We start from the raw sequence: 19,924 nt of genomic DNA on the forward strand, positions 1-19,924 counted from the left end.
CAATAGGCCTTTGGAGAAGCTTATCTCACCCCTGGTGAGCCTTCCTGGGAATGCTCCAGCCAGCCTGTAAGTAATAGCTACTACAACTCTACTAGGGCAGATGACCAGACCACATGACTCGACTCCATATTGGAATGCCTGTATTTTCCCACAAACTGGGCTGGGAACTGGTTTTGGAACAAAGGATTCTTGCCACATGCTAAAGCTATATAAGGCAGGGAATTATATCACCTGGTGTTCTTCACTCCCCACACAAGAGGACTCCTAAAAACACCTAAGGAACAAAAATTGAACTGGGGAAAGCGCTGGACCCAGGTTAAAGGGATTTCTAGCCTGTGTATGAAGACCTGGGAAACCCAAGCTGCAAAACTAATGCAGCTTGTGCCTTAAAAATCCACAACCTGCTTGTATCATTAGCCAGGGTGAGAATTTGCTAGTTCTATCCTACCTTTCTAGTATCTTAGGCTAGTTTGTGTTTTTGTTTATTTACTAGGTAATCTGCTTTGATCTGTTTGCTATCACTTATAATCACTTAAAATCTGTCTTTTGTAGTTACTAAGCTTGTTTTATGTTTTAATCTAAACCCAGTGTGTCTTTAAGTGAAGTGTCTGAGGGGAAAATCTCAGCTTGGTTCCCACAAATGTGCATTTGCCTCTCCACACTGAGGGAGGGACAAATTGGGTAATAAATTCATACTGGTCAGAGTTTGTACCAGGTCAGGAGAGTACAACTCTGGGGTCCTAGGCCAGGGAGCTGGTGATTATTTTGTCTGTAGCTCCTTTATTGTTGGTTCGTGCAGCGGTTGGTCAGAGAGCCTGCGTGTAACTGCAAGTGGGTGTGTCTCTACCTGTGTGAATGCTGGAGGAAGAGTAGGATCAGGAGCGGGTCTCCAGCTTGTCCCAGCAGCACAGTGAAAGAGGGAGCCCAGGCTGGTGGGTCAGAGGGCTCAGTGGAACTCCATTCCAAGTGGCACCCCGGGGGGAACCCGTCACAGAGAGTGTATATGTGAAAGCCTTATTGGCCAGAATTGAATATCCTCTTAGGACTTGTCTACATTTACAGTGCTGTTCTAGTGCTTAGCAAAAATGCTACCTACACACCAACAGGAGAGCTTCTCCCATCACATAGGTATTCCATCTCCGTGAGAGGTGGTAGCTCGGTCCATAGGAGAAGCTCTGTAGTCAACATAGTGTTGTCTAGACTGGGGATTAGGTCAGTTTAATACAATCATAAATTTGTAGTGCTGACAAAGCCTTAGGCAAGTTATTGAGAACACAAAAGCACTGCTCCCCCAAGTAGTTTAGGGTATAACAGCTCTGAACTAATCTTTTCTTTGCTTTCCCTCCAAAATGGCTTTTGGTTCAGAGGCTTTATATCAGCAAATTTATGATTGGGCTATTTTTGCAGTTTCTGGCGGTTGTGCCAGAGTTTAGTAAAAGAAAGTGTGTCAGAAATTTACTTAGATATGTCTTGGGTGCCCTGAAATAAGTTGCCTGGGATAGAGAGGTTAACCGTAAAGGACTCATCTCTTGTGCTTCATACTGTTGTCGATGTTTACTTGCAGCTCCAGGGGAAACCGAAGCTTTGATGGTTTTCTGGTAGCCAGTAATGATTTCTCACAAAATCAGGGATCTGATCCTACTGAAGCCTGGGAACATCATGGACACTGTTTAAATAAACTTAAACCAGACCAGGAAAGCACCTAACCACATCAGAAGTCACTACCACAATACAAAAAACTAAATAGTAATAACACTCACCACCAGTTTTGATCGGGAACCTTGGCTGTATCAGTTCTCTGGTCACTTTGACAAGTCGATATCTAGTAAAATACATTATCATTTTCTCTTCTGTTAATGATTATAAATAAATAACCCTGGCCGTGAAATAGATATTTTTCTGGTTACAGGCACATACGTGGGGCTGCGTAAACAGGATTCCATCTGCGACTTTAACCGTCTGCTGCAGTGTCCCTTCTTCACCCCAGAGCTCAGAGAGGCCATCCTCAGGTGAGGGCGTTCACAGTAAACCCTGGGGTTACATCAGCAACAGCACACAAGGGATGTGTGGTTAGGCTGGGTAGCTGCATGGTTCTGGTGCTGCGGGACCCATTGTAGGACTGACCCGTTAAGACAAGACTGAAAGGGAAGCACTGTGGGGAAGGGAAGGAGATTGCAGCTTCCAGAAGAGGAGGGGCAGAGAAAGGAGCAGGCGTTGGTATCTGGCCACTGTGGTGTGAGGGAGAAGGGAAAAGAGATGGGGCAGCAGGCTGCAGGTATGGGAGGGCAGAGGAGGAGGGAGGCGAATCTAGAAACTATACAAACAGATGGGGCTCACTTCAAATGGTTTGAAGGCCAATTCCAGTATTGTTATGCTCTGCCCAGAAGGGTGGCAGAGTGTTGTCCGTCCACCTCAGAGAGAGGAGCAGGGCACGGTGGCAGAGACATACCATTTAAATCCTTTAATGTTATGTTTCCTCTCTGGTTATCTTTAAAGAGCTGCTGCTCTGGCTGTCACATATTTTGGCTACAATCTGACTGCTCTGCACTGTGTGGCATTCTTGGAAAGGGGGTTAGTTCCTTGGTTTCACTTCTGCAAGTGACTTATAGACAGTGGGTTAAGGACAGGTGTGCGACTAGTGAGGATCGCTAAGGGTTGCTGAGTCAGAAATCTCATTCCACAGAAGCTGCCATGGTAAAGCCTAAGAATAGGCTGCATGGGCGGCATGTAACGGAGGCTAGGGGAGGCTAAGCCTATCTAAAACTCACGCTGCTAGGGACAGGATCCGTGGCAGATTTGGGGCCCCCTAAAAAATCTCCCCCTGCCATGGCCCCGGGGCTGGAGGAAATCTCACTCCCTGCCACAGCCCCAGAAGCACAGAGCTTTTCCAGTCCCAGGGCCGCAGCCCGCGAGAGGGGGTGGGAGGGAGGAACGTGTAGGGGGAAGAGGCAGAACGGGACCGGGGCTGTGGGAACAGGGAAGGGTCGGAATGGAGTGGGACCATGGGTGGGACCACGGTTGGAAGGGGCAGAATGGGAGAGGGGCTCCAGGCTTGGAGCTCCAGCCAGGGCAGAGAGCTCCACCACAGTCCCAGCCAAGGCTGAAAGCTTGACCTCAGCTGGAGTTGAGCTCTCAGCTATGCCCCCTCGTCCCTGCCACCAGAGCCTTGGCTGTGAGGGGCTGAGAGCAGTGAACAGGGGTGGGGCCTTAGCCAGAAAAGGTGGGGCAAGGAGCTGCTGGTCACTGAAAAGGGCAGCAAATGAAGGCCAAAGCAGGTAGTTCTTGTCACATCCTTACCCAGTGCCTTAATGCTTTGTAACCCTGAGCCAGAGACATCCCCCCTGTCAGAAACAGATAGTTAAGGGTTAATGTCTCTTTTACCTGTAAAGGGTTACAAACAGTGAACCTGGAACACCTGACCAGAGGACCAATCAGGAGACAAGATACTTTCAAATCTCGGTGGAGGGAAGCCTTTGTTTGTGGTTTTTGGGTTTTGCTTTGTTCTCTCTGGGATCTGAGAGTGACCAGACGTACCTAAAGACTCTCTAATTTTCTGTTCAAGTAGTAAGTACAAGTAGAAAGGCGGTTTAGTCTTTTTGATTGTTTTCTTTATTTGCAAATGTGTATCTGGCTGGTAGAATTTTAATGTGTATTTTGCTGGAAGGATTTTAATTTGTATGAATGCTGGGGGGAGGATTCTCTCTAGTGTCTATAAGCTGAAAGACCCTGTAATATTCCATCTTGATTTACAGAGATAATTTTTACTTTTTATTTCTTTTATTAAAAGCTTTTCTTTTTTAAAGACCTGATTGATTTTTTTCCCCTTGTTAAGGCTCAAAGGAACTGAGTCTGTTCTCACCAGAGAATTGGTGGGAGAAGGGAGAGAAAAAGGAGGGGGGAAGGTGAATTTCCTCTTTGTTTTAGGTTCACGGAACTTGAATCTGTATTACCTCTGGGTGAGGGGAAAAGGGGAGGGGGGAAGGGACATTCCTCTCTGTTTTAAGATTCAAGGAGTTTGAATCACGGTGATCTCCTAGTGTACCCAGGGAGGGAAAGATCTGGGAGGAAGAAAAAGGGGGGGGAATGGTTTATTCTCCTTTGTTGTGAGACTCAAGGGGTTTGGGTCTTGTGGTCTTCAGAGAAGGATTTGGGGAGTCAGAAGTGTCCCAAAACACTATACTTTTGGGTGGTGGCAGCCTATCAGATCTAAACTGGTAATTAATCTTAGAGGAATTCATGCTGGTATCCCATCTTCTGGACTCTAAGGTTCAGAGTGGGGTTTTATAGCTTGACATGGTGTGCAGCGTTGGGATCAGAATCCAAAAGCCAGTTAGTTAAAAGCAAAAGCCAATAGGATTTTTTTTCTTCTTTTCTCTCTGCTAGCTGTTTGTAAGCAGGGGAGAAGGTTTTTAAAACTACAGCCAGAAAACATTTTTTTTTCCTTTTCTCCTTTCTGGTTGTGCAGAGAGACTGCCTGAAGGCAGAGACATTAGGTTTAACAAGGGTCTTTTGTTAAACAAAAGGACTCCAGCTGTGAGTCAACAGAGACCAGCAAAACACATTTGCAAATGAAAGGTTGTTTTTTTTTTTCTAACTTTGCTGGGAAAGGCTAGGTAGAAAAAGTTTAAAAAAAAAAAACTCTGTTGCTAAGCAACCCTAAGGGGGCAACAGAGAAGCAGCATTTCAGGCAGTAAACACCAGAGGGCGCCCCAACACAAGAAAGCAGGAACCATGACTACCAAGGACCTGAAACAGGAACGGGCAAGACTGGATGCAGAGGCACAAATCAAAGATGCAGACCACAAGCGACAAATGGAAAAAAGAGGAAAAAGAGGGGGAGCTGAAAGAAAGAGAAGAAAAAATCAAACAGGCAGCCCACAAAAGAGAACAAGAAGCCAAAGATGCGGCCCACCAACGAGAAATGGAAAAACAACAAAAAGAGATGGAAAAGCAACAAAAAGAGCGGGAAGAGAGGGAAAAAGAGAGAAAGCATGAACTGGAATCAGTGCAGGCCAGGCAGCATGCTCCAGCCAACCCTAACAACACTTCTCCAGTTATTGTTCCACATCCCAAGAAATTTCCCACCTACAAGGCAAGTGATGACACTGAGGCCTTCTTAGAAAATTTTGAAAGGGCCTGCCTTGGGTACAGCATCTCTGAAGACCAGTACATGGTAGAACTGAGACCACAGCTCAGTGGACCCTTAGCAGAGGTGACGGCTGAAATGCCTAAGGAGAACATGAATGATTATAAACACTTTCAAACCAAGGCCAGAATCAGAATGAGGATAACACCTGAGCATGCCTGTCGGCGGTTCAGAGCCCTAAGATGGAAACCAGATGTGTCATTCCCCCGACATGCCTACCACATTGGAAAGAATTTATGAGGCCTGGATATCAGGAACAAAGGTTAACACTATGGAAGAGCTGCACCTCCTAATGCAAATGGAGCAGTTCTTAGAGGGTGTCCCTGAGGAAATAGAAAGGTACATCCTAGATGGGAAACCCAAAACGGTAACCGAGGCGGGGGAGATTGGAGCCAAATGGGTGGAAGTGACAGAAAAGAAAAAACTACTGTCAAGGGGAGCGAATACCACAGAGGTCACACCGACAATAAACCCTATAACCGAGGACAACCCAAGACCCCACCTACAACCCCAAGGAAAGCCCCAGACTCCCTATTATCCCACCTCACCAGTCTCCAGTAACCCACCTCGGCCCAGTGACCAGTCAGCTGGGCGATGCTTTAAGTGTAATGAACTGGGACATATAAAGGCCAACTGCCCCAAGAACCCCAACCGAGTGCATTATCTCTATAAATCAAGATGGAATATTACAGGGTCTTTCAGCTTATAGACACTAGAGAGAATCCTCCTCCCAGTATTCATACAAATTAAAATCCTTCCAGCAAAATACACATTAAAATTCTACCAGCCAGATACACATTTGCAAATAAAGAAAACAATCAAAAAGACTAAACCGCCTTTCTACTTGTAATTACTACTTGAACCGAAAATTAGAGTCTTTAGGTATGTCTGGTCACTCTCAGATCCCAGAGAGAACAAACCAAACCCAAAAACCACAAACAAAGACTTCCCTCCACTGAGATTTGAAAGTATCTTGTCTCCTGATTGGTCCTCTGGTCAGGTGTTCCAGGTTCACTGTTTGTAACCCTTTACAGGTAAAAGAGACATTAACCCTTAACTATCTGTTTGTGACACCCCCTAACCAATGAGGTGAGAGATGAATTCCATCTGTTCTTTCGTTTCTGGGATTCCTCATACTGTGCCACCAACAGGATCCACCCTGACACCGGGAGAGACCATTCTTTCCTGGAGGCACTGCTGCAGTCTCAGTGGTTTCAGAACCTAGATTCTACCTGTACTGTGGCAATTTAGTTGTTTGTCTCTATTGTAATTTGTAGCTGCAATCATGTTGGCGACTCCCACATCATGTACCATCTTGCAAAGGCAGTGTCAAGAGATGACTGGTAATTCATCACCACCTAATACTGAAGAAATTATCCAATATCTTAGGATGAACAATGGTAAGATGTTCAAAGAGTAATTATCAATGGTTCACTGATCAAACTGGGAGCGTGCACCTAGTGGGGTCCCACTGAGGGCAGTTCTGGGTCTGGTACTAGTCAATATTTTCATGAATGACTTGGACAGAGAGTGCTTATAAAATTTGAGGATGACTCCAAGCTGGGAGGAGCTGCAAGCACTTTGGAGGACAAGATCAGAATTCAAAAGGACCTTCACAAAGTGGGGAACTGAGCTGAAATCAACAAGATGAATTTTTTAAAAAAAGACAAATGCGAAGTACTTCATTTAGGGAGGAAGAATCAAAGGCACAACTACAACATGGGGAATAACAGGCTAGCTAGTAGTACTGCTGAGGGATGTGGGATTTGTAGCGGATCACAAACTGAATATGAGTCAACAATGTGATGCAGTTACAAAAAAGGTTAATGTCATTCTGAGGTGTATTAACAGGAGTGTCATGTGTAAGTGTCATTGTCCTGATGTCCTCAGCACTGGTGAGCCCTCAGCTGGAGTACTATGTCCATTTCTGGGTTCCTTGTTTTAGAAAAGATGTGGACAAACTGGAGAGAAGAGAGCAGCAAAAATGAGAAAAGGTTTAGAAAACTCGACCTACGATGAAAGTTTTAAAAACTTGGCTGTGTTTAGTCTTCAGTGAAAAAGACTGAGGGGGAATCTGAGAACAGTCTTCCAATATGTGAAGGGCTGTTATAAAGAGGACAAGGATCGTTGTTCCCCTTGTACACGGAAGATAGGAGAAGAAGTAATGACCTTAATCTGCAGCAAGGGAGTCTGACATACCTGGTCACAATTCAGACCAATGAGTAGCTGTGTCACCTCTGCCCTCTAACATGGGGTTCTCTTTACAATGCCTTGCCGCTGTGACCTCCAACCTTTACTGTTCACAGAGAGCCTCCGGCATGTAATTTGCTACCAGCCATATCTGTGTGTGTTGCAGCCAGCCAGCCAAGACCAGCTTCAGTTATACGGTAGGGTGACCCCAATGCACCCCAATCCTAGATTTCCCCCCTGAAATGTCTGTCCTGTACTGCCGAGCCCTCTCTGGGACAATATAAATGATACCAAGTCCATTATTGCTTTAATAGAGATAATATGCACTTAATTTGCCACCTCAAATGGAGTTTCCCAGACACTTCAATTTAAACTCACTGGATTGCATAAAATAATGAAACAAGTTTATTAACTACAAAGAGATTTTAAGTAAGTACAAGTAACAAGGCATAAACATCAGAAATGGTTAAAAAAATAAACACAACTGGTGTCTAACAACAAACTATGTTGAATTCAAAGCAAAGTTTTCTCATCACATTCTCTCAGCAGTCTTACTGACCAAACGTCTTAGGGCAGGCCCTTTCTCCAGTTCAATAGCTGCTTCCTTTGTCTCTTCTGGTGCAGTGAATTGATAGAGAGAGGAGGGTGCCTTGAGCTGTTTTTTTTCCCTCCTTTTTGTAGTGTCAGTTGCTGTCTTGGAAAACATTTCCAGCTGAGATTCAAGAGACAAAGTCTATAGGAAAGGATGCTCCCTGCTGCTTTCTCCTCACTGGCTGGACCTTCTTTTGTTTCCCTTTCTGCTTGATGACTCTGTTTACTGCTTAAATGAAAATTAAGCAGAGCACACATTCCTTGCTTTGAGACAGACCTATTCACCAACTTCTGCCATGATTTGGAACATGTGTTAATAACATTATACAGGGAAATCTTGTGATTTCACATACAATGTTCCAACATGCATTTTGGGGGCAATATTGACTAGCAAATTATGAGTGTTCAGATGATACCTCACAGGGCATACTGTGTACAAATATTATTACAACAGTGTGCAGGACGAGACACAAGTGTGCAGTCTGTCCAATCATCCAGCCCATACTTCTTTAACTTGCTGGCAAGAGTACTGTGGAAGACCATATCAAAAGCTTTGCTAAAGTCAAGGAATAACACATCCACTGCTTTCCCTTCATCCACAGAGCCAGTTTTCCCATCATAGAAGGCATTTAGATTAGTCAGGTCAACTACTTTCTATGGGAGGTGGGGGGGGTTTGTTTGTTTTTTTTAAAGGCACTGGAGACAGGAAATGAAGTGAACTCTAGCCCACCCAAAGGTTACACATACACGCCCGTACACCTAAGGTCTCTGATTCAGGGCTCTTTATTTAGGCTTGTATCCAAGATGGGTAATTGTCTCCCACTTCTCTCCATTCTGCAAGCACTGTTCTGAATATCATTGTAGCACTAAGATAGTGTCCATTTATGGCGACCTTGCTGCAGGTTGCTGACTGTGCTGTGGAGGAAAGATGACTATCTCAGTACTGTTTCTGTCTCATTAAATCATAGGTAAACCTGCTGGGCCATCTGTTGAGTCTGTGGGCAACTTTGACACTAGTGATACATCCAGCCAAGGCTCCTCACTTGCACGTGAAACTCAGATGTCTTGGGAGACAGAGGATGCTGCCATGCAAGAGGGTGGATCACCGGCTTCCAGCAGCAGTGCATCCCCAGTGCAGTTACCGTCTGACCCAAGAAAAGGTATTGACGTGTCCCAACCAAACTCAGCCTTCCTATTTCCCTGGCTGGCCATCTCAGTGCTGCATGAGGCTATGCAGAAGGATAGATCCCCTCCACTGGCCCACCCAGAACACAGGGGCAGCGGCATGTTCTCCTCTGCCAAAGAGACTCATCTTGGTGACTTTACTGAGTAAAAGGCCTGTCTCAGAGTGTCATTGGGTCGTCTGGGAGATGCTATCCACTCTCTAACCTGAGAGCAGTTCATGCTTAGTTGGCTAGCAGCATGGGGGCAACGTGACCCTGCTACTGGGTCTGTTGCGACTTCTAATTTTACTTCAAAGTTAATGTGTGCTCTTGTTTTGACATGACTTGATCTTATCTCATTGCACTGATGAGGAGACGTGTATATAGAATAAGGTCAGGATATTTTGTTTTGTCTCTAGTTCTGTCTGTAAAGCATGCTGGTATCTGAGGGGAGTTGCAAGTGCTTACCCTGGGCTCCCCACTAGATGGAAGATATTAATATGTTACAGCTATGGGTAGCTGCCCCTTTGACTCCTCTTCAGTCTCTCTCTTGAGTACACTCTCTTCAGGGCAGACCCTGTCCTTTCACCCTTCTCGGTGGAATCCCAAAATTCTCCCACTCACAGACCAGGTCTGTGGGCTGCCCCACCTCTATTTTCTGATCATGACTTTTCAGCAGGTCCAATTGGATTTGGCATCTGCAAGAGAGTTCCTTTTGGGAGTTGTGACCTGTGTGTACGTGCCATGACTCGGAACTGCTTCATAAACATAAGAAGGGCCATACTGGGACAGACTAAAGGTCCATCGATCCCAGTATCCTGTCTTCCAACAGTGGCCAATGCCAGGTGCCACAGAGGGAATGAACACAACAGATAATCATCAAATGATCCATCCCGTTGTGATGTTCCCCTCTAGTGTTATCTGGACTGGTAATCTACTAGGCCTCCAATCCTTGACTCTGAGAGCCAGCCTCACCCTGCTCTGCTACGAGAACCCTCACTCCTGGGATGTTCACGCACAGCCTCTGGCATGTAAGCTGCTTCCAGCTACTTGCAAGCAAATGACACTAGCCAATATCTCCAGTCCCAGAAACAACCCTTGGAACCTCCGTCTTGAAGTGTCCAGTTATGCCGACTGTACGCTGGAAGCTTATATAAGTTTGTCAATTTAACAAAAGAAATTGATATGTACCAGGCTTGTCATCCCAAGGGGAGTTTCTGACACACTGTAAACCAAATGCACTGTCTTAGGTAGAATAAACAAACAGATTTATTAATGATAAAGGTGTATTTAAGTGATTATAAATCAAAGTATAACAAGTCAGATTTGGTCAAATGAAATAACAGCAAAACGCATTCTAAGCTGAGCTTAACACTTTCAGTGCCCTTACAAACTTAGATGCTTCTCGCCACAGGCTGGCTGGTTGCCCTTCACCCAGGCTCTCCCTTTTGATCAGTGGTTCAGTCGCTTGGTGGTGATGATGTTTGTAGATGTAGGTGAAAGAGAGAGAGCAGGGCAAAATGTCTCTCCCTTTTATCATGTCCTTTCTTTCTTCTTGGCTTCCCTCCCACCCGCCACTTCGACTTCAGAGTCAGGTGAGCATTAGCTCATCACAGTCTCAAACTGCCCAAAGGAAGGGGGGTGACTCCCTTGAGGGTCTAACAGGTTATTTTGTTGTGCCTGAGCCAGTGTCTATTGTTCCTGTGAGGCTGGGCTGCGTTTGTCCCATCAATGCCCTGATGAGGTGTGAAATCCCCTCTGTTTCAGGAGAGTTTTGCCTGGTCTTGCTTTAAGCCATGAAGATACATTTTCGGCCTCATAACTATATACATGAAATTATAACCTTACTATAACATTACTGTAGCAATTACTAATAACATCACTATAACAACCATGCTCAATGCGTTGAGTCTTCCGAAGACACCCAGCAATACCCCACAATCATTTTATAAAGGTGAACATGGGGGTGTAGGGTGTCCCACCCCCTCCCGAGGTACAGAGCATCACACCCATGTCACCCATTCTCAGCTGTTAGCAAACAGAGGCTGGGGACACCATTCCTGCCCATGTTGGCTAATAGCCATTGATGGACTTGTCCTCCATGAATTTATCTAGTTCTTTTTTGAACCCTGTTATAGTCTTGGCCTTCACTATATCCCCTGGCAAAGAGTTCCACAGGTTGACTGTGCATTGTGTGAAGAAATACATCCTTTTGTTTGTGTTAAACCTGCTGCCTATCAATTCCATTGGGTGACCCCAAGTTCTTGTGTTATACTAAGGAGTAAAAAACACTTCCTTTTTTACTTTCTCCACACTCGTCATGATTTTATAGACCTCCAATAATATCTCCCCTTAGTCGTCTCTTTTCCAAGCTGAAAACTCCCAGTCTTATTAATCTCGCCTCATATGGAAGCTGTTCCATACCCCTAATCAATTTTGTTGCCCTTTTCTGAATCTTTTCCAATTCCAATATTTCTTTTTTAAGATGAGGTGACCACATCTGCACAAAATAAAGTTCCATATCAGCATGGAACTAAGACTTTTCGGGTTTATTTTATTTTCCTGTATAAAAACAGAGTGAGAGACCATCCCAGAATAACCACTAGCCTGGTTGTTGGGGGCACTCGTGTGGGAGGTCGGGTCCCTAATTAGGAAGAGCAGGGACTTTAACGTGGATGTGACAGGTCATGCCTGCTGCTCTGTCTTCTTGTGCAAATGGCTCTAACACCTCGGTTTGTAAACACTGAAGTGTAATGTATTTGTTTTATTTCAGCCACCACCCTTTACAGGCCTGGGCAGCAACTCTGTTTACAGGGATATACCAACATCATTCCCCTTTGGCAGAGATAAGAGAGGGCAGAGAGCTCTCCATGCAAAGATTTCCCTTTACCCCAGCCCTCCTAGCCTCTTTTACTCTCTCTGTGTCTCATCCCTACCAGTACAAGGGATGTTGGGTCCTGCTTGGTCAGAGGCAAATCTTCCAAGATACTGATCCCTGTATTATCAGGTAAAAGCAGGTGATTGGATTATCTAAAGCCATCATCTGCCTTCCTGTAGACCTGAGGGGGGCTCCTGCTGGAGTGAAATCTGTGACCCAATGTAGCAGATAACATAAGAACAATCAAAGAAACAGAGGGCACACAGTATCCATACAGATAAGAGATCTCCCACATTCTTCACAATGTAATATTACCCATCTGTATTGTTAGGCAAAGCATTAAAAATGATCTGTGTCTCTTAGCAGGGAAAAGGCTAGCTCCCTGTAGTGAGGAGTATGGAAAAGTTTCAGGCAGGCAGGAAAAGAACATTAGCAAGATAAATATTCCTGGAAATCATGTCATTATGGGAAACTTTAACTTCCCAGATATAGACTGGCAATCAAATGCTACTATTAATAGTAGTACCAACAGGCTGCTTCACCAAATAGTCACTGAGCAAACAGGAGGTAATGTTATTGTAGACTTAGGATCATAGAATATCAGGGTTGGAAGGAACCTCAGGAGGTATCTAGTCCAATCTCCTGCTCAAAGCAGGAGCAATCATCCCAGCCAGGGCTTTGTCAAGCCTGATCTTAAAAACCTCTAAGGAAGGAGATTCCACCACCTCCCTAGTAACCGAGTCCAGTGCTTGGCAACAAGGCACACTGTTGACTCATATCCAGTTTCTCGTCCACTGTAACCCCTAGGTCCTTTTCTGCAGAACTGCTGCCTAGCCACTCAGTTCCTAATCTGTAGCAGTGCATGGGATTCTTCCATTCTAAGTGCAGGACTCTGCACTTGTCCTTATTGAACCTCATCAGATTTCTTTTGGCCCAATCCTCTAATTTGACTAGGTCCCTCTGTATTCTATCCCTACCTTCCAGCGTATCTACCACTCCTCTCAGCTTAGTGTCATCTGCAAACTTGCTGAGGGTGCAATCCACGCCATCCTCCAGATCATTAATGAAGATATGAACAAAACTGGCTCCAGGACTGACCCTTGGGGCCCTCCACTTGATACCAGCTGCCAACTAGACATGGAGCCATTGATCACTACCTGTTGAGCCTGATGGTCTAGCCATCTTTCTATCCACCTTATAGTCCATTCATCCAGCCCATACATCTCTAACTTGCTGGCAAGAATACTGTGGGAGACTGTATCAAAAACTTTGCTAAAGTCAAGGAATAACACGTCCACTGCTTTCCCCTCATCCACAGAGCCAGTTTTCCCATCATAGAAGGCAGTTAGGTTAGTCAGGCGTGACTTGCCCTTGGTGAATCCATGCTGACTGTTCCTGATCACGTTCCTCTCCTCTAAGTGCTTCAGAATTGATTCCTTGAGGACCTGCTCCATGATTTTTTCCAAGGACTGAGGTGAGGCTGACTGGCCTGTAGTTCCCTGGATCCTCCTTCTTCCCTTTTTTAAAGATGGGCACTGCATTAGCCTTTTTCCAGTCATCTGGGACCTCCCCCGATTGCCATGAGTTTTCAAAGATATTGGCCAATGGCTCTGCAATCACATCCGCCAGCTCCTTTAGCACCCTTGGATGCAGCACATCCGGTTCCATGGACTTGGGCTCGTCCAGCTTTTCTAAATAGTCCCGAACCACTTCTTTCCCCACAGAGAGCTGGTCACCTCCTCCCCATACTGTGCTGCCCAGTGCAGCAGTCTGGGAGATGACCTTGTTCATGAAGACAGAGGCAAAAAAAGCATTGAGTACATTAGCTTTTTCCACATCCTCTCTCACTAGGTTGCCTCCTCCCTTCAGAAAGGACCCTTTTCTTGACCACCTTCTTGTTGCTAACATACCTGAAGAAAACCTTCTTGTTATTCTTAACATCCCTTGCTAGCTGCAACTCCAAATGTGATTTTCCTGATTTCACTCGTGCATGCCTGAGCAATATCTTTATACTCCTCCCTGGTCATTTGTTCAATCTTCCACTTCTTGTAAACTTCTTTTTTGTGTTTACGATCAGCAAGGATTTAACTGTTAAGCCAAGCTGGTCACCTGCCATATTTACTATTCTTTCTACACATCGGGATGGTTTGTTCCTGCAATCTCAATAAAGATTCTTTAAAATACAGCCAGTTCTCCTGGACTCCTTTCCCCTTCATGTTCTCCCAGGGAATCCTGCCCATCACCTCCCTGAGGGAGTCAGTCTGCTTTTCTGAAGTCCAGGGTCCATATTCTGCTGCTCTCCTTTCTTCCTTGTGTCAGGATCATGAACTCAGCCATCTCATGGTCACTGCCTCCCAGGTTCTCATCCACTTTTGCTTCCCCTATTTAATTCTTACCTGTTTGTGAGCAACAGGTCTAGAAGAGATCCACTCCTATTTGGTTCCTCCAGCACATGCACCAGGAAATTGTCCCCTATACTTTCCAAAAACTTCCTGGATTGTCTGCACTGTTATATTGCTCTCCCAACAGATATTGGGGTGATTTGAAGTCCCTCATGAGAACCAGGGCCTGTGATCTAGTAGTTTCCATTAGTTGCTGGAAGAAAGCCTTGTCCACCTCAGCCCCCTGGTCCGGTGGTCTATAGCAGACTTTCACCACGACATCACCCTTGTTGCTCACACTTCTAAACTTAATCCAGAGACTCACATGTTTTTCTGCAGTTTCTTACTGGAGCTCTGAGCAGACATACTGCTCTCTTACATACAATGCAACTCCCTGATCTTTTCTGTCCTGCCTGTCCTCCTGAACAGTTTATATCCATCCATGACAGTATTCCAGTCATGTGAGTTATCCCACCAAGTCTCTGTTATTCCTATCACATCATAGTTCCTTGACTGTGCCAGGACTTCCACATCTCCCTGCTTGTTTCCCAGGCTTCTTGCATTTGTGTATAGGCTCTTAAGATAACTCGCTGATTGTCCTGCTTTCTCAGTATGAGACAGGAGTCTTCTTCTCTTCTGCTTTCCTGGTATCCAACTTACCTCAGGACTTTGGTCTCCTTCCCCTAGTGAACCTAGTTTAAAGCCCTCCTTACTAGGTTAGCCAGCCTGCTTGTGAAGACTTGATTTGGGCAGCAGTGCAGATATCATAGAAGATGGAGTGGAATGATCGTAAGTTGATTCAGTTTAATTTAAACGGAAGGGCAATCAACACTAGCTTGTTAATTAAGGTTTTTTATTTCAAAAGTTCAGAGTGAGAAACTGAGGGAACTAGTGAAGTCAACTGAAGAGCTCAAGATCGCAAATGTGGAGGAGCCTTGAAATTTCTTTAAGGTAACGATGCAAAAACGATCTGGAATTTGCATTCCAAACAAGGGGCAAAAATTTGTAGAGAGAGGTCTGGATCTAAATGGATGAATAATTACCTCGGAAAGTGATTAGGAGTAAGCAGAGAGACTGCAAGGAACAGAAGATGGGATTGATCCGCAAAGAAAGCTATGTCTGGGAGGTCAAAAAGTGTAGGGATAAAGTGAGAATTGCCAGAAGTCAAGCTGAGTATGAGACCTTGCAAAGGAAATTAAAACAAATAGTAAAAGATTCTTTAGCCTTATAAATGAAAAAGGAACAATAAAAGAAGAAGCCCCCGGGCATCACTCCTGCCCACTCCCATCTCCTAGCGTATGTCTACACTGGCAAGTTTCTGCGGCACAATTTATACCATCACTTTTATTAAAATGCTGGAATTAAACTGCTGTTGCGTGTCCATCCTGTGTTCCTTGTGATGCTGAAGCACATCCACATTAGCAGCTCTTGCAACAGCAAGGACAGCAGTGCATTGTGGTAGCTATCTCACTGTTCAGCTGGTCCCAGGGTGCTTTGTTAAGGGTTTGCAATGCCTCATGGGGCAGGCAGAGTGTTGCATGATGCAGGTTTCCCAATCCCATTGTTCCATGAGCATCCTACTACATTGCTAGCTGCTTTTCAGCTGAAGGGGGTCGGGGGTGGGGGGACAGTGTGTGTGTGTGTGTGTGTGTGTGTGTGTGTGTGTGTGTGTGTGTGTGTGTGTGTGTAGGAGGGGAGAGAGACGTGTTTTGTGTGACAGGGAGTGTGTCAGCATGCTGTCTTGTAAGTTCAGACAGTGGCAGGACAACCAGTCCTGAGGCAGGGGGAGGGGGAAACCTCAACATCAGCCCCCTCCTCCCTCCCAGGGCTCTCTGCACAGCAAGCAATCTCTCTCTCTCTCTCACTCACACACACACACACACACACACACACACCCCTTTCTGTGTTCACAAGCATTCCACATTAATGGTTTGCTTTGTGTCCTGGAGCAGATCAGCACAGCACTCAAGGGCTGTCAGAAATGGTGCTTTGAAAGGGGAGGGGCGCATGTCTTCAGGGCAGCCGAATTCAAAACAATGAGCAGAGCGGTCACTTGAGGCATTATGGGACAGCTCTGGAGGCCAATTACAGCAAGAAAGCAATCAAGTGTCTACACTGGCAATAGAGCGCTGGGACCTCTGCGCAAATAGACTCATGAATCTCATCGTGGTGGTGGTGGTTTTTTTGCAGCGCTGCAACTGTGGAGTTTCTGTGCACAAAGTGGCTTGGCAGTGTGTATACACTGGCAGTTTGAGCGCAAAGAGCTGCTGGGCAGGTTTCTGTGATGTAAATGTAGACAAGCCCCTAAATCAAACATGGGCAGAAAGGAACTGGGCAATGAGTGCTGGTGGACTTGTTGGTGGGTGGGTGACCTGGAAGTGATGCCCCTGGAGAGGGGAATGGAAAATCACTGTACCTTTATCTGTTTTACTTTGGGAATCGGAACCCTTGTGGTAAAACAATTCTCCTAAGGACTATTGTATGTGTATTCAAATAAATTATGCCCAGAGGTGGGACTTTGAACTTGACAGTGTAGAGAGACCATGTTCTCTTTATGGCTGCACCGAGGGGAAATTGAGGCAGATGCACTTGTGCCATGGCGTCCCACAGGAAGGCAACCCACGTTTGTGGGGATGGTGGCCAAGAGCACTGAAAAATGCCAAAGTAACTGGAAGAGGCAAGAGTTCTTCAGGTTCCCCATCATTTACAGATAGTGCTTACAGGGGTAGGTGTCGGTGTTACCTGCTCTGCACCCACAGTAATAGCTGTAGCAACCTGGATCTACTCTGATACCTTCTAAAGGCGACTTACAAAAAAGGGCTCTCTTCCTCTTCGTGGTGTGTCCCAAAGGCCTGTGAGTGTGTTGGTTTAAAAAAATTCTACTTGATTTCACCTTAGAAATGTTAGGAATTAAATACTTTATCTTCCCCTTCAGCTGACTGGGAGGATTTTTTTGTCTCCAGGAAGTTGATTGGGATCATGACTCAGACATCTTTTCTTTGAATTTCAGAGTAGCAGCCGTGTTAGTCTGTATCCGCAAAAAGAACAAGAGTACTTGTGGCACCTTGGAGACTAACAAATTTATTTCAGCATGAGCTTGGACTATGCATCCGAAGAAGTGGGCTGTAGCTCACGAAAGCTCATGCTGAAATAAATTTGTTAGTCTCTAAGATGCCACAAGTACTCCTGTTCTTTTTTCTTAGAGTGTTACTCAGACGTTGAAGGTAAATTGGTGTTAACAAAAATAACCTCAAAACCAAAGAGTTTTAAACAATCTGAATAAAAATCACTACCCCCTCAATTAATCCATGTTCACTTGTTTGTTGTCTGATGGCATTGTCCTACCATATGGGTAGCTGCTCTCTTCCAGGATATACAACACCTACATTTCTAAAGAAAGAATGTTTGTTTTGTTTTGTTTTGTTTTTTGTTTTTCTTGGAACAACTTTTCAGGCCTAGACTAAAACACTGAATTTCCCAAAGTGTGGGATAAGTCCCCTGGGGGTGATATGAAGACTTCCTGGGAGGCCACAGACAGACCTCTCAATTATTCTCTGAAGTTTCAGCTTTCATTTTAGAAAGATTAATCTCTAGCTGTCGTGGTTGTGAAGAGAGCCTTCAAAACATGAACCGAGTGTAACTATGTCTGCCTGAGTTTGCAGGAAGCCTGAAGTAACTCTGATGTGTGAGCTGCCCCATTCATTTCAATGGCCTGTAACTCAGATGCCAGTGATGATCATTGAAATGCCAACATGGCTAATTATCTCACTGCTCCAAGCCTGTAAGAAAGCTGAGGAAGTATTATGTGACTATCTAAACCAGTGGTACCTGAAGGGGGCAGGAGTTACTGGTATATCAATTAAAATAGGTATGCTTGTGCTGGTACGATGTATAAAATATTAGCAGTACTGGCAGAGCAATGATTGATTTCATTTTGCTGAAGTGGGGGACTTCACTTTCTAAAGTTTAGGAAACTCTGGAATGACCTCAAACCCAGGTAAGTGAGCTTTAGGCAGGGCTTAGGCTGAAGGTAAAGCAGTGGGAATTCAGTTCCTTTTCTTTAAGTAAAGTGAGTAATGGCCTAAATACTCAGTTAAGTGGGAGCTCACCTTAAAACTGCCATTCATAGCCCTATGGGCACATTAGCCACATCTATGTAAAGTCTGGGGCACTGAAGTGCATAAGAGTTTGGGCCACCCATGTTTTTTACTCCTAACAGCCATACATATATGGTCCATGGAGGCTCCCAGATTCCCCAGCATCTCTACAGCCTGTTGAGAGTCCTTTCTTCAGGTGCTGTGTGCGAAGTGCAGCCTTTTCAGCATGTGGAGAGGGGAAGGGGCTCTGGGGACTCCACAGCAGGGGATCCATGTTGGTCATTCTTATTAGTTTTGTTTGTTGGTTTATATATCACTGTTGGGCAGCTAGTTTAGAACTGGGATTCGGGAACCCCTGGGGGTTCATGAAATATTACAGGGGGTTCTCAGGAAAAAATTCCATAATGGCAGACAGAGCTGTCCCTAGGGACCCTGGGCAGTACAGTGCCAGCAGCCCAGAGCCCCTGGACTTTCAAGAGCTAAGCAGATCAAAGCCAGCATATCTATCACACTGAGGAGATTTAAACTTCAAGACTCCTTATAAGAAATGGAAAGGGAGGTGGATATTTTTTGCTGTTTTTAAAATTAAATAGGCAGCTAGTATAGTTTTAAAAATTATTATGAAGAACAAGTTGGAGCTTTGTTGTAATGTGCATTGTTTGCCTGGAGTGCTCAAGATCTGAATGCTTGTGTGGGAGGAACTCTGAGTTGGCTTCTTAAATACCTTTTTGCAGTTTCACATCTGATACTCCTTGATGAAACATAGGAGCCTTGTCTTAGAACAGGCTTATTCCAAGTGATACAAGCTACGAAAGTGAGATCTTGGAAAAGCGTTGCCCTTTTTATAATGTAATAAAAATACTGTATTGCTAAATAATAATTAATAATAGTGTGTAATAAGCAAGTCATAAAAACAAATTTTTATATTTCCAAGATCGCTGCTTTTATAATTTATACTCGCATAAAGGAGAAAATCCCTGGAAATATTCTTTTTTAGGAGGGGTTTTGTGAGACTTGACATTTTAGTGAAAGGGGTTCACAGATTGTTAAAGTTTGGGAACTACTGGTTTAGAAAAAAGAACCCAGCAAACTTTGGAAGACACACAGCTTGAGTGTGAGTCCCCACAACCAATGCACTGTATTGGCAAAATAACAGCTGGGCGATTGCTGCAGCCATCCGACTTGGGGTTGGAGTTTCATAAGTGAGGAATGTGCTCTGATATTCTCTTGTCCCCTGAGGCATGCCATCAAGGATAGGGAGGTTAATAAGGGAATCATCCCTCGGGTGTTACATAACTAGGTTCCTAAGTTGGAGCAATCCAAAGGTAGGACAGAAGGTTTGATAGATTTCTGGTAGCCAGAATGATCCCTCCTGATATCAAGAATCTGATCCTTCTGAAGCCTGGGAACATAATGGCTTTGCTTAAATCAACTCAAACTAGACCAAGAGAGTACCTGGGGGGAGCAGAAGGGCACTG

General features: G+C 44.9%; 1 protein-coding gene across 1 annotated transcript in view; it reads left to right on the top strand.

The window, feature by feature from the left end:
- The window catches only part of LOC127052809 (ubiquitin carboxyl-terminal hydrolase 47-like), a 45,591-nt gene that overhangs the window by 2,704 nt on the left and 22,963 nt on the right, over positions 1 to 19,924 (top strand). Inside the window, exons 2-4 of the mRNA XM_050956896.1 lie at positions 1,910 to 2,009; positions 6,424 to 6,546; positions 8,896 to 9,087. Coding sequence (XP_050812853.1) covers positions 6,432 to 6,546; positions 8,896 to 9,087 — 307 coding nt within the window. The 5' untranslated portion in view covers positions 1,910 to 2,009; positions 6,424 to 6,431. The remainder of the gene's footprint in view (positions 1 to 1,909; positions 2,010 to 6,423; positions 6,547 to 8,895; positions 9,088 to 19,924) is intronic.

Source organism: Gopherus flavomarginatus, chromosome 5 (assembly GCF_025201925.1).
Source record: "Gopherus flavomarginatus isolate rGopFla2 chromosome 5, rGopFla2.mat.asm, whole genome shotgun sequence".
Classification (NCBI taxonomy): Eukaryota; Metazoa; Chordata; order Testudines; family Testudinidae; genus Gopherus; species Gopherus flavomarginatus.